This window comes from Podarcis raffonei, chromosome 14 (genome assembly GCF_027172205.1).
Source record: "Podarcis raffonei isolate rPodRaf1 chromosome 14, rPodRaf1.pri, whole genome shotgun sequence".
NCBI lineage: Eukaryota > Metazoa > Chordata > Lepidosauria > Squamata > Lacertidae > Podarcis > Podarcis raffonei.
In genome coordinates this window covers 46319934-46334799 of record NC_070615.1, presented here as the reverse complement: position 1 = coordinate 46334799, position 14866 = coordinate 46319934, and the positions used below count along the sequence as shown (strand labels likewise).

The following is a 14866-nucleotide window of genomic DNA, read 5'->3' as shown; positions in this document are numbered from 1 at the left end:
AGAGCCCGGACTGACTCCAGCTACAAAAGCTGAGGCTGCTGAACAGACTCTTGGGCTGCGGGATTGAGGGTTTTTTGGGGGGAGAGGTGTTGTTGCTGTTGGGGTTGTTATTTTTTGTCCCTTTATTTTTTGTCCCTTTATTTTAGATCTTATGATGTTTAATTTGTCAATTGAAAGCTCAGAGGATGATGCCATGCAGTAACTCCTCCGATGAAGCATTTCAGTTAAGGCACCTGGGGAGGCTGCAGAAATGTTTCATGGAAAGAAAAACACACTCGCATCACCCTTAATCACCTTTCAAGCATGGTGCAGTGGTTAGAGTGTTGGAGTAGGTCCCAGGAGACCAGGGTTCAAATTCCCCTCTTGGCCATGAGGTTCACTGGATGTGACCTTTTGGACCAGTCACTGCCTCTCCTGGCTTAACCAACCTCATGAGGCGGTTGTGAGGATAAAATGGGGAGAGAGGAACCATAGATGTCCTTAGGATCAGAATATGGCCTGAGGAAAAAATGCATTCATCAGTAGCAATTTCTGTCCGTTTTCTAGCAGTGGGGATATACACCAAAGAATGCATTCTCTGGAATGGAATCACAGGTCTTGTGGGGTGTTTTCCAGGGCTTTTTGGCTTCCATGCGATGGCGTAATATGCTTTCCGGATAATCCTGCCACATCTGCATTCAGCTTTTTGAAACCAAGCGCCTGGGATTTATTTTGTCGCTGCCACGCTGCAGAACACGAGAGAAACAACTGGAGCTGATTCAAGGGCCACCTAGCAAGGAAATATATATCGCAAACACCAATTTCCACCTGCCAGTTGGAGCGAACAGGCCAGGAGCCAAGAGCCAGGTGTGTGAACCGAGCCGGCTTTCCAGGAATAATACAAGCTATTGTCTAAAACCATTGTGCAAACATCGTAGGATCCTGAAGAGCTGCCTGGCGACAGTCCCAGTTTATTACAGCTTCCACCGTAAATGGATGCAGCTATTTATCTGTTTATCACCTTTTTATTTGTCCAGGCTGAGAGAGCCCTTTCATGCGGAAGTGTGAAGCCTCAGGCTTGGGGGCCAAATTCAGCCATCTAGCCCTGGGGCTGCCGGAACCTCCAGGTCTGACCTAAAGCCTCTAGGTTTTCCTGGCCCCCTCCATGTGACACGATGTGTGTGTGCTTGAATCTCCAGGTGGGTGGGAATCCCTTAATAACATTATGCTGAATGATTACGATTATTATTGAGGAGACTGTACATGCAGCTTGCAAGATTCAGCTTCTCAAGAACTGGCTGCAAATTACCACAAAACTCTCTCGGGGATGGGGGTGGGGTCTGTCCTCCACCCAGGGTGCCAACTCCACCCAGGACTGAGAAATGGGAGCTCACCCCATTGCGGGGATTCGAACCGCCGACCTTCTGATCAGCAAGTCCTAGGCTCTGTGGTTTAACCCACAGCACCACCCACGTCCCTCTTCCCCACATAGTCAATTACAAAATGTGGCATGCACACAATATTTGAATGGCAATGCCTATAAACTTTGGGGGCCCCAGCCCACTACAATACACAGCGCCACCCGCGTCCCAGAAACTATAGTAGGGGAGAGCAATCTTCAGCTTGTATCTTGCTTGTGGGCTTTGCAGAGGGGCATATTGTTGACCACTGTGCTGGACCAGATGGGCTCTTGGCCTGACCCAGCAGGCCCTTCTTATGTTCTTACGGGAGGAAGGGCAGCATAGAGATTTAATTAAAAGCTGTCTAGAAAATGAAGGATATGCAGATATGACCTTTGATACCAGGCTGGGCGAACATGCTGCCTGCTTTTAGCCGTCCCGATGATCAAAGTCAGAGGAAGTTTATCTGATAAGGCTGCCTGTGTCTTACTTACGGGGGACACTTAGCTGTCTACTCCACACAGAGGTGCTGGGCAGAAAATATCCAGTTCCGTCCTTTCACGCCAGTTTGAGTCTCTGTTTGCATCAGAACTGCCCTGGTTACTGCAGCCTTTTGCCTGATACCACAAGCACTCGTCGATCTATTAACTGACTTGAGGACACCGAAAGGGTAAAAGTGGGTAGTGCACATTCAACACTCACTTCCTTATCCCTCTGGGGACTAAAATAGCTCCATTATCAAGGGGGTGACTGACGTTTTAGAGGACAGGGTGGCGGGGGCGGCAGAGAGTAAAACTTAAGAAGGACAGGAAAAACATGCCAATCATTTCATCCCATAGTTGCCTGAGCTTTGTGGATGCTTAAAAACAAACAAACAAATAGACATTTTAATTTGGATGCTCAAACGTTTTAGATCTTTGAACCAGTGTGGTGCAGTGATTAAGAGAGTGCTTGACTCATTTTTAATATTTGCCACCCTTTCTCAGAAACTATAGGAATTAAAGCAGGGCGGATCCTCAAGAGCATAGGCAGTTGCCTTATACTCTGGCTGCCAGTCACTCTCCAGGGTTTCAGAAAACAGCAGAGAATATAGCTGAGCATTGCATCAGCCGGAAGTACACAGAAACACCCGCAATAGAAGCAGCATCTTGCTACCCGGTTAAAGTAATTTCTGCTTAGGCCCTGAGACAAGCAAGCAAAATTGATGGGCTTTTAAATCATGCCCCCCTCCTATAGATACAAGTTTTACACCACTTTCTCTTCCAGCCCACAACACTGATTGATGAGCAATTTGTCTACTGACCCCGCAATTACGATAAAGAAGTCCAGGCGATTCCACGTGTCTCCTAGGTAACACTTCTGCCCGAAGATTCCCAGAGCTATCATTTTGATGACCATCTCCACAGCGAAGAAGGCAAAGATGAAATGATCAAACGCCTGGAGTGGAAAAGAAAGAGGAAAACAATAAGAAGCCGCTGTTAGTCCCATAGTGCATCCCTGTCATTTAGTGTAGCAAATCGAGTGCTGGACTAGCATCTGGGAGAGACTGGGGTTCAAATCTTCCCTTGGGAGCCAGTCAGAGTGTCACACAGACTGGCCTACCTTACAGGTTGTTGTGAGCATAAAATGGAAAGGGGGAGAAGGAGAACTATGCATGCCACTACAAGTTCCTTTGAGGAAAGGTGCAATATAAATGTTAAAAAGGACCCCTGACCATTAGGTCCAGTCGTGGCTGACTCCGGGGTTGCGGCGCTCATCTCGCTTTATTGGCCGAGAGAGCCGGCATACAGCTTCCGAGTCATGTGGCCAGCATGACTAAGCTGCTTCTGGCGAACCAGAGCAGCGCACAGAAACACCATTTACCTTCCCGCCGGAGTGGTACCTATTTATCTACTTGCACTTTGACGTGCTTTTGAACTGCTAGGTGGGCAGGAGCTGGGACTGAGCAATGGGAGCTCACCCCGTCGCGGGGATTCAAACCACCGACCTTCTGATCGGCAAGTCCTAGGCTTTGTGGTTTAACCCACAGCGCCACCCGCGTCCCTAATATAAATGTTACTGAAGAAATACTTTCATATCTCATGAAGATAAAAAAGAACATTCCCATGTTGGAACTGAGTAGTTTTGGAGGAGTGTCACATGGTTTTGTAAATGAGGAGTGTCTGTTCCCAGGGAGCAAAGACAATTTCACAGAAATTCGGAATCTGGCAATAATTCCAGAGGCTGCTTTATTTGGGGGGGGGGGGAGCTGGGTGTTTCCTAGTGTTGCAACCCAACCCAGAAGAACAACAAAAATATAGATTGGTTTTATCTGAGAAGCGGGAAAAGGAGAAGACAAAACTTTTATGCAATTGCGAATTATCAGCAAAGAACTAATTGTGCAAATAACTACAGAGGGAAATGATTCTCCTGTTTTTATTATTGCCACTAATATACCATTAACTTAAACAAAACAAAACGAAGACTGTTTTCAATTCTAATAGAACAACAGTAGGTCTGTTGAAATCGCCCACCTGCCAATCATCTGTCATCAGGGTTATGGAGTCATATGGCCAGAGGCATAGGCAAGGTCAGGTGGTACCCAGTGTGAAATTTTTTTTTTGTCAACCTCCCCACATTGCAATTTTGGGGAACGTTGCCCAGAGTTGTTGAACTTTTTAAAGGGGGGGTACCCCAACGTTGTTGAGCTTAATGTGATTGGCAACTGGAGTTTCGCATCCCCAGTAAGTGGATTTCCGCGATTGGCGCAATCGCCGTCATGAAAATCCGCCCACTGATCGTGCAAATACTCCTGGCGTGCGGCACTGCCAGCTGGGGGTGCAAGCACTGCCTGCTGATTGTGAAAATTCGACCGCCGATCTCATTAAACCGCCCACTGGGGATGTGAACACCGCCAGCTGGGGGGGTGCCAGGCTGATTGCTAGGCGTATTTGCACAATCAGGGGGCAGATTTTAGCAACGGCGATCACACCAATTGTGAAAATCTATCCACTGGGGGTGTGAGTGCTGCCACGCTGATCCGTCCAAGGGGATTTTGTCACCCCCCCCCAGAATGACACCTGGGGTGACCCGCACCCCCTGAACCCCCCTTGTGATGTTCCAGCATATGGCAGGGGAGATACTACCCAAGAGGGGTGGAACTCCCTGCTCCCCGGATAACATTTGCAGCTACAGCTCTACCTGCCTTACACCTGATGCCACAGATGACATCAGGTATGAGGCCAGATGGCTGCAGCTTTGGGGAAATAGCCTTGTGGGCAAATGGGGAGGTTTGGCAGGTGAAATCTGGCTAGTGGGATAGAGGTTCCTCAGCTATAACCTAGATGGACCTTCCTTCTGATTTATGAAGGCTCTTATTCTTTTGTAGGAACGCGGGTGGTGCTGTGGGTTAAACCACAGACCCTAGGACTTGCTGATCAGAAGGTCAGCGGTTCGAATCCCCGCGACGGGGTGAGCTCCCATTGCTTGGTCCCTGCTCCTGCCAACCTAGCAGTTCGAAAGCATGTCAAAGTGCAAGTAGGTAAATAGGTACCGCTCCGGCGGGAAGGTAAACAGCGTTTCCACGCGCTGCTCTGGTTTGCCAGAAGCAGCTTAGTCATGCTGGCCACATGACCCAGAAGATGTATGCCGGCTCCCTCGGCCAATAAAGTGAGATGAGCGCTGCAACCCCATAGTCAGCCACGACTGGACCTAATGGTAAGGGGTCCCTTTACCTTTACCATATTCTTTTGTGGGGGGTGGGAACTGAAAGCCCAAGCCTTGTTAGAAGGCAATCCCATTAACACCCCCAACACAGTATTTTTTTTACAAACCCATCCTCCTAAATCCCACAGCATCCATAAACGGAATAGAAGCAGATAAATAATGGCCGGCCTGCAGCCAAAAACGAACTGGAGTCTAATGGGATTCTAATGGGGTAGTCTTAATGGAACGGCTGGGTTAAACAGAAGAGGCTTCCTTGAGATGTATGGTTGTCTTACGAAATGTGTTTGCATAAAGCAGAACTGTGCAGAGCCAGGCCTGAAGGCAATTGCATTAACTACCAGAGGAAGCCCACAGCTATGAGGGCGCTTGCTCTCCCCAATTGCCGCCAGTTGTGTTTCTGCTCTGTGCTGAAAAGCTCCAACCAGGTCTTCCCTGGGGTCCCTGTCAACTGAATAATTGCCAGGATTCGGGAGGAATGGGAGTTAGCGGCTAAGATTCAGCCTGCAAGCTCCAGGGTGTCATTAGCTTGCAGGATAAGCAATGGAAGATGAGCTCAAGGCCCCAACACGCTCCCCAGAGGGTGGTTATGTGGCGTTGCATTATGAGCAAAGAGATGGCGGGTTTCTGCCAACAGCCTTGACACAAAGGCTGAATTTTATTAGGTCTCAGAAGGAGGGAGAGTGGTTGGAAGGAACAGGACCACCAACTTGTTCCATACCAGTCAGTGGGCAGACCTCAGTCACTACTGATGTGGTGGTATGAAATCATAGAGAAATGGGGTCTGCAGGAAATGTCATGGGCTTAAGGTTGTTACTTGTCCAAAGCACATCTTGGAAGTGTCCAAAATCCTCCAGCAGACACAGAGATGAGTCTATCAGGTGGTGTTAAGAGGTGGCAGTGAGGTTTTGGCAGACAGCTTTGCTCTGCACCTATAAGCTCACTATTACTACAATTAATACAGTGGTACCTCGGGTTAAGTACTTAATTCATTCCGGAGGCCTGAAACTGAAACTGTTCTTAACCTGAAGCACCACTTTAGCTAATGGGGCCTCCTGCTGCCCCTGCGACGCCGGAGCACAATTTCTGTTCTCATCCTGAAGCAAAGTTCTTAACCTGAGGTACTATTTCTGGGTTAGCGGAGTCTGTAACCTGAAGCATATGTAACCTGAAGCGTCTCTAACCAGAGGTACCATTGTAATTATATTTATTAGTTTCATTTTTGCACTCAAGTGCCTCAAAGCCACTTATGCAGCAAAAAAACCAAAATAACAAAGGCATTCACATTAAAAAAGCAGCAGTTAATGGAGGCCAATATACTCATCCGACAATATATTCAAAAGGGACAAGATTCATGGATGAACGAATAAAGGCCACTGACATAGCTAACTACCTATCCACCCCCAATTAGAAACCACATGTTTGGGTAAGTAAAAACATTTTGGCCTGGCACCCTCCTCCCAGGGAACTCTGGGAACCATAGCTCTGCGAGGTCTCCTAACAATTCTCGGCACCCATAACCAGCTGCAACTCCCAGAATTCTTTGTGGGAAACCTCAGAGCTGCCTTTGTAGAACTCAGCTGGGAGGAGGATAGAGGCAAGGTTAGAATCCATTGGCTCTGCCTGTCATTGGCTCTAGCGCCACCTACTGTCCGTCTCCCTGCTTTTTGCCCTACCGGTTCCAATGGGCACTGTGGGAAAGAGAGAGAGAGAGAGATGATATTCTCTTACCTCCAAAATGGTGCACCTCTCAGACTTGCATTTGTCATCTTGACAAGGCTGAAACATCCCGAGGGTGACACAGTTCAGGAGGATGACCAGCATGCTGACGTGCTCGAACCAGGTGGGCGCAAGGAGTTAAGGAAGGCAACTTGGGCTGCGTTATCAACAGGAAAGTGGTGGCAGGAAACAAAGAGGAGGGATGTGGGTGGCATTTGCATATCAAACAGCCCCTCTCCCAGCCTTAAGAAGAAGAAGAACAACAAAAGAACCACAATCAACCATGCGGGGGATGGAGGAGAGATGATGCAGGAGGATTTGATGTTCCCAGGAGACAGGGGCTCCTGCAGAGATGAATAGCCACCCCCAGACCTGACTGGGCATGAACTGAGATGTGAGCGACAGGCTTTGTTGCCATTGCACTTTTCCTTTTCCTTATTAAATTGTTTCAACACATCACAACAACATGCAGATAAATAATGAAACATCCCACCCTAACCTAGAAGCTGGTGTTCAGGCAACAGATGCAAAATAACGACCAAATAACATAAGTTCTTATCCCAGTCTACTATTCATATAGAAGGCGGTAAATGGTTTAAGTTAACCAAAAAGTTGTACAACGGGAGGGGAGTCCTCCATTTTCATCTTTAGCCCTGTGCATAATAAAACTGTGTCACTCAATTCCGAAGGAGTCTTCATGCTTCAGACATCGTGCCAGTTTTATTATATTATATAATTTCTCCACAGGCACCAGGCAAAGTGAGGTGATGTCTGCTGAGGGAGTTTTCCCACTGTATGTTTGGTTGAATGTTTCCCTGCTATATACTAGGCCGGAACTTTTTTTTTTTAAAAAAGAGAAAACCTCTCTGTTCCATTCTTTTCGAATTATACACTGCTTTTATTCAGTTTCCTCAGTAAAGTGTTGGACGCGGGTGGCGCTGTGGGTTAAACCACAGAGCCTATGGCTTGCCGATCAGAAGGTCGGCGGTTCGAATCCCTGTGACGGGGTGAGCTCCCGTTGCTCGGTCCCAGCTCCTGCCAACCTAGCAGTTCGAAAGCACGTCAAAGTGCAAGTAGATAAATAGGTACCGCTCCGGCGGGAAGGTAAACGGTGTTTCCATGCGCTGCTCTGGTTCGCCAGAAGCAGCTTAATCATGCTGGCCACATGACCCGGAAGCTGTACGCTGGCTCCCTCGGCCAATAAAGCGAGATGAGTCGTCTGCGACTGGACCTAATGGTCAGGGGTCCCTTTACCTTTACCTTTAAAGTAAAGTGTTACTAGGATTTATTTTCTCTCTGGACTCTATGTTACCTAAGTGACTTTGTTTACAGAGCCTGATGTTTTACTCTTTTTGAGTGGGTTGGGTAGGAAGCGAGTCGGAGGAAGGTGGCACAGCTGGTTCATCATCCGTCGCATACCTTCCTTAATTTGATGATTGTGGGATGGAGTGGGAGGCTGGTAGAAGGTTTAACGATTTTGTGAATGAGCCACTTCCCCATTCTTCTGTTAATACAAAATGGGGAACAGCGGATAAAAACCAGACTGTTTGCTAAGTGCTAGCAACAGCAGGATAGAAAATTAGGAAAAATGACTTAAAGAGGAATCCCCACAGGGCACATTGCATTAAATAATGCAAGAGTGCCAGCTAAGGGACATTTTTTCTTCTTCAAAGAATTCAGATGAATTAAATGCCATTTTCAATGGCAGGGGATGGGAAAAGGGGAAAAGGCAGCAGGATGGGTTCGTTCTGATAAAACCAATGATGTTTCAAGATCAGCTTCCGGTGAAATGTTTACAAGGAAACACATTTTTGCAGAAACACACCGCTTGCCACTAGAGAAATGCTTTATAAAAACCAGAGTTTTGCAGGGAAGACAGACCTCATAGGCAACAGCAGGGCTAAGGAACCATTTTTCAGATCCAGGGCCACATTTCCTTCTAGACAACCTCCTGAGGGCCATAGGCCAGTGGTGGTGGGGGGGGCAGAGGGGAAAGTGGGTGTCTATGAGACACTTTGGGATTCATTTGAATGAAAAGTTGCATGGAAATATAACAAATCTAATCTAATCAGATGCCGTCACCTGCGACAAATAATGATCATCATCAGCAAGGAATGAAAAAGGGAAGCTCTGGAAATCTTGAAAAGAGCTGCGGCTTGCTCTCCCACTCGCTCTCCTACATGGCTGCAAGGAAAGTACTGTATTTTTTGCTCTATAAGACTCACTTTTCCCTCCTAAAAAGTAAGGGGAAATGTGTGTGCGTCTTATGGAGCGAATGCAGGCTGCACAGCTATTACAGAAGCCAGAACAGCAAGAGGGATTGCTGCTTTCACTGCGTAGCAATCCCTCTTGCTGTTCTGGCTTCTGAGATTCAGAATTATTTTTTTTTCTTATTTTCCTCCTCCAAAAACTAGGTGCTTCTTGTGGTCTGGTGCGTCTTATAGAGCGAAAAATACGGTACTTCATTGTGGACTTGTAACTTGCTTCCGCTCACTTGCAACAAAAATAAATTTGAATGGAAAACACATTGGCGCAAGGCCCTGGCACAGGGCTCTTGTTTGAAAAAGGATCAATATTTCACTTAAGAACATAAAGAGAGGCTGCTGGATCAGGCCAACGGCCCACCTGGTCCAGCATAACGTTCTCACAGTGGCCAGCAAGATGTCTGTGGGAAACCAGGGAGCAGGATCTGAGCACAAGAGCAGGTACTCTGAAGCAAGCATACAGGAAGGTTGGTAGTACAATAGCTTTGTAAACAAGCATGTTGGTTTCCCTGCGAATGTCCTTATGGTATGCTTGTGAAACCTGGACCACTTATAAACACTATCTCCAACTCCTCAAAAGATTTCATCAATGGTTTCTCCGAAAAACTGTATACTTCACTTGGGAAGACAGGTAATAATATTAATATTAATAATAATAATAATTTTTTTATACCCCACCCTCCTCGGCCAGAGCTGGGCTCAGGGCAGCTAACACCAGTAAAATTACAGTAAAAACATAATAGGAAAAAACAAACAATTTAAAATGCAGGTTAAAATGCAGCCTCATTTTAAAAGTAGATCAAAACCATAAGGGGAGGGAAACATAAGGGTCAGACTGAGTCCAAACCAAAGGCCAGGCAGAACAGCTCCGTCTTGCAGGCCCTACAGAAAGATGTCAAATCCCGCTGGGCCTTGGTCTCTTGTGACAGAGCGTTCCACCAAGTTGGGGCCAGTACTGAAAAGGCCATGGCCCTAATTGAGACCAGTCTAACCACCTTGCAAACTGGGACCTCCAAAATGTTGTCATTTGTGAACCTTAAGGTCCTCTGTGGGGCATACCAGGAGAGGCGGTCCCGTAGGTGCGTGGGTCCTAGGCCGCATAGGGCTTTAAAGGTCAAAACCAGCACCTTAAACCTGACCCTGTACTCCACTGGGAGCCAGTGCAGTTGGTGAACTAGTGCCAGTGCACTGGAAGAAGCAAATATCACCATTATTGAAGCATTAACTTTGTTGGACTGGTCATGTTGTGTGGATGCCTGATTATCATCTCCCAAAGCAATAACAACAACAACAACAACTTATTATTTCTACCCACTCTGGGCAGCTTCCAACAGAAGGTTAGAAATACATTAAAACATCAGTCGTTAAAAACTTCCTTAAACAGGGCTGCCTTCAGATGTCTTCTAAATGCCATATAGTTGTTTATTTCCTTGATGTCTGATGGGAGGGCGTTCCACAGGGCAGGTGCCACTACCAAGAAAGCCCTTTGTGTGGTTCCCTGTAACTTCACTTCTCACGAGGAGGGAACCGCCAGAAGGCCCTCGGCGCTGGACCTCAGTGTCTGGGTTGGACAATGGGGGTGGAGACACTCCTTCAGGTATACTCTATTCCAAACTTAAAAATGGAAAGCGTAATGCTGGTGGTCAACAAAAGAGGTTCAAAGACTCTCTCGAGGCAAATCTTAAAAAAAAGTAGTATAAACACCGACAACTGGGAAACACTGGCCTGTGAGCGCTCCAGTTGGAGAACAGCCTTTACCAAAGGTGTCGTGGGTTTTGAAGACACTCGAACTCAGGACAAAAGGGAGAAACATGCTAAGAGGAAGGCACGCTTGGCAAATCCACACCGTGATCAACTCCTGCCCGGAAACCTATGTCCCCAATGTGGAAGGACGTGTGGATCCAGAAGTGGCCTCCACAGTCACGTACAGACTCACTGTTAAAACTGAATTTATGGAAGACAATCTTACTCAGCTATGAGTGATTGCCAGAGAAGAAGAAGAAGAGCTCTGAAGCATGACTGCCTTTGACCGTGGAAGCAAAGCATAGCCATCATGGCTACTAGCCATTGAAAGACTTTCCTCCCTGAAAATAATACTCAGTCATTACATCCAGCTGTTTTTGTTAACAAATGGGAAAGGGGAGCCGACCTCTACAAACCTCAGTGCAACTTGTGCAATACAGTTGTTGTTGAGCTGGAGGTTGTGTACGAGGAAAGCCTGGATGAGAGGAGGGTTTTGCATTTTCATAAACAACTCCTTTTCATCCCACAATACTCTCCGCATTCGTGATTTATTTGTTTGTATGAAGAATGGTGCAAGCTGATTCACAGTTCCAGTTATTTTTGGCATCCAGCCAAGGGGCCACTCTGTAATAATGAATTGGGGAGGGCAGGGGGTGGGTAGCTGACCCAGAAGCAATAGCTTTATTTCTTGATAGATTTTGGCGAGGCTCACAGGCGAACATTCCCCCCTGCCAGACTTGAATGAGGAGAGGAAGGTATTCTGAAGATGCCGGCTCTTTTTCTGCTGAGACTGGAAACAGAGACAGGGAGTGGAAACGAAGACTTATTAGGGCCACAGAGCCTAGGACTTGCTGCTCAGAAGGTCAGCGGTTCGAATCCCTGCAACGGGGTGAGCTCCCATTGCTCTGTCCCTGCTCCTGCCAACCTAGCAGTTCAAAAGCACAAAGTGCAAGTAGATAAATAGGTACCGCTCCAGCGGGAAGGTAAACAGCATTTCCGTGCACTGCTCTGGTTCCCCAGAAGCGGCTTAATCATGCTGGCCGCATGACTCGGAAGCTGTACGCCGGCTCCCTCGGCCAATAAAGCGAGATGAGTGCCGCAACCCCAGAGTTGGACACGACTGGACCTAATGGTCAGGGTCCCTTTACCTTTACTATAGGACAGTGTTATTTGATCTCTCTTCACTAGATGCTATTGGGATTGCAACTCCCATCACCCCAGATCATTGGCTAAGCTGGCTGAAGGTGATGGCAGTTGTGATACTGCAATGTCTGGGGACCCAAGGCAGGGGCAGAGGAAGGGGTGTGTGGTGTGTGCGGTCCGCCCCGGGTGCCACCACTGATGGGGGTCACAAAATGCTGGGCAGCCTTCACTGCGGGGCCTGCAGTGCGCCCGAGCCACGTGTCTCTCCTGGGAGTGATATGGTGGCTTGGGTGCACCCAGGCTCCACGCTGCCCAAACTGTCTGCCCGCTGCCTCCCCCCCCCCCAGCTGTAGGGCAGCTGAGTGGGAAGAGGCAGGCAGACTCGGAGGCCCCGCCCCTACAGGCGGCTCACCCCACCATTGCCCTGCGCCTATGGGCAGATCGCCCCGCCCCTGGTGCACCGCCCCAGGCGCCCGAGCAGCTTCCTCCTCTGCTGACCCAAGGTTGATGAACACTGCTGTAGGACAGCATTGATCAACTTTGAGTCTGTGGGTTGAGTTGTGCCCACCAAAAGAACGTAAGAAGAGACTGCTGGGTCAAGCCAATGGCCCATCTGGTCCAGGATCTTGTTCTCAATGATCAAGGGTCTGGAAACCAAACCCGATGAGGGACGGTTAAAGGAGCTGGGTATGTTTGGCCTGGAAAAGAGGAGACTGAGAGGAGATATGAGAGCCATCTTCAGATATCTCAAGGGCTGTCCCATGGAAGATGGAGCAAGCTTGTTTTCTCCTGCTCTGGAGAGTAGGACCCAAACCAATGGATTCAAGTTAAAGAAAGGAGATTTCAACTAAACATCAGGAAGAACTTTCTGACAGCAAGAGCAGTTCAACAGTGGAACAGACTCCCTCAGGAAGTTGCGGACTCTCCTTGCTTGGAAGTTTTTAAGCAGAGGTTGGATGGCCATCTGCCATGGATGATCCAGTTGAGACTAGATGACCCTTGGCGTCCCTTCCAACTCTAAAACTCTGCCACTCTATGATCCTATGCCTGTGGGAAACCAGCAAACAGGATCTGAGCACAACAGCACTCAATCTCCTCCTCCTCCCTCACTGTCTAACTCAGACATCCCCAAACTTGGCCCTCCAGCTGTTTTGGTACTACAATTCCCATCATCCCTGACCACTGGTCCTGTTAGCTAGGGATGATGGGAGTTGTAGTCCCAAAACATCTGGAGGGCTGAGTTTGCCTATGCCTTGTCTAATTCCACTAGTAAAACCACGTAAGCCCAGCCATCACCACATCTTGTGGCAGTCAATTTTTTTTTAATTGATTGATAACGCCTACAGATGCCCTGCCTCATTTTTATTCTCACAACAACCCTGTGAGGTAGGTTTGGCTGAGAGTGAGCGAGCGAATGGCCTCAGTGAGCTTCACATCCAAGTGGGCCTTTGAACCTTGGTCTCTCAGGTCCTAGTCCAGCACTCTAACCACTACACCGCACTGCTGCATGTAGAGAAAGAGAGATCCTTCCCTTTGTCTGACTTCAGTCTTGGCTGCAGATTCCTTTCCTAAAAGCACCTAAGGCAATTGTCTTCCTCTCTTGCCTCCCCACATTATTATTACAGTTATTTTCAAACGTTCTTTGGGAGCTTTGACACAAAGATAAAATATAAAATGGAACATTTCAGCAGCTGCAATCAATCAATGGGCACCTCAGGTTTCGCAAGTATAAGCTTCCTTTCCCACTACAGAAGATTAAGTCGCTACAGCATCATCAAAAGGCGCATAATCCCTTGTTCCTTTATGAGTATTAAACCTACAGGTATATGAGCTTGTGATAAAGGCTGCTGTCTCCTCACCTGGGGTACACCTGGCCCAATACCTGCATTGGGCTCTCAGGGAGGAGGGGGGCAGCCTTAGGCGGCAGGAGCCAGCGTGAAACAGGCTTCCAATCTCCCTCCCTCCAACACGAATAGAGTTTTGTTTTCCTTTTGGACTCGCAAAGTATGTTTAATGGAGCATGGAAGAGGGGAAGCGAACGCTTAACATTCAGATTGCAGCCCGTTTTAAAGTCTAAATTACCGTTCCCAAGAGTGTGACCGAGGACGCTGCTTACCCAGGGCTTTTTAAAGCAGGCTGGCACAGGAGAAGGATGCTGATCTATGTAACCAGGGCATGATGGCAGACCCTCCATGTGTCCCTGTTTTCCAGAAGCTCTCCCGATTTCTGATTTGATCCCTGAATGTCCCGCTTTCCGTTAGGACGTCCTTATTTGTGGTTTAGGACCCTCGTATTTATGGGACCGCCTTTCCTGGTCTGCCCCGCAGAGGACCTTAAGGTTCATGAATAACCATAGTTTAGAGGTCCCGGGCCCTAAGGAAGTCAGACTATCCTCCACCAGGGCCAGGGCCTTCTCAGTGATGGCTCCGACCTGGTGAAATGCTTTGTCCCATGAGACCAGGGCCCTGCGGGATTTAACCTCCTTCCGTCGGGCCTGTAAGACCAAGCTATTCCACCTGGCCTTTACTTTTAATTCAGCCTGATCTTTTATTTCCCTTCTCTTCCCTCCCCCTCCCCTTTTATGAAGATTACCCGCTCTGAGACCCCACAGCTAATTCTCCCCTGGCCTCCTCACTGGCCCAAGTAGGACCAATTCAGCCAGCTAGCCCTGGGGATTATCTAATGCTTATTTCCCCTAAATTGATTTCTGAATTTTGAATTTTATTGTTATTAATGTTTTTATACTGTATTTTATGCTGCTTTTACAATTAAGTGTTTTAAATTTGTTGTTAGCCGCCCTGAGCCCGGTTTTTGAACCAGGAAGGGCGGGGTATAAATAAAATTTTATTCTTCTTCTTCTTATTGTTTTCATCAGAGAAATGTTGGAGGGTATGGAGTAATCCGAAATGGCGAAAA

At 47.8% G+C, this 14866-nt stretch overlaps 1 protein-coding gene across 3 annotated transcripts in view; it reads right to left on the bottom strand.

The window, feature by feature from the left end:
* The window catches only part of CACNA1H (calcium voltage-gated channel subunit alpha1 H), a 385850-nt gene that overhangs the window by 172128 nt on the left and 198856 nt on the right, over nt 1–14866 (bottom strand). For all 3 annotated transcript variants that reach the window (XM_053365819.1, XM_053365821.1, XM_053365820.1), the window contains exons 3-4: nt 6813–6925; nt 2683–2816 (exon numbers count right to left, since the gene is read on the bottom strand). In XM_053365819.1, the coding sequence (XP_053221794.1) occupies nt 2683–2816; nt 6813–6925 (247 nt within the window). The remainder of the gene's footprint in view (nt 1–2682; nt 2817–6812; nt 6926–14866) is intronic.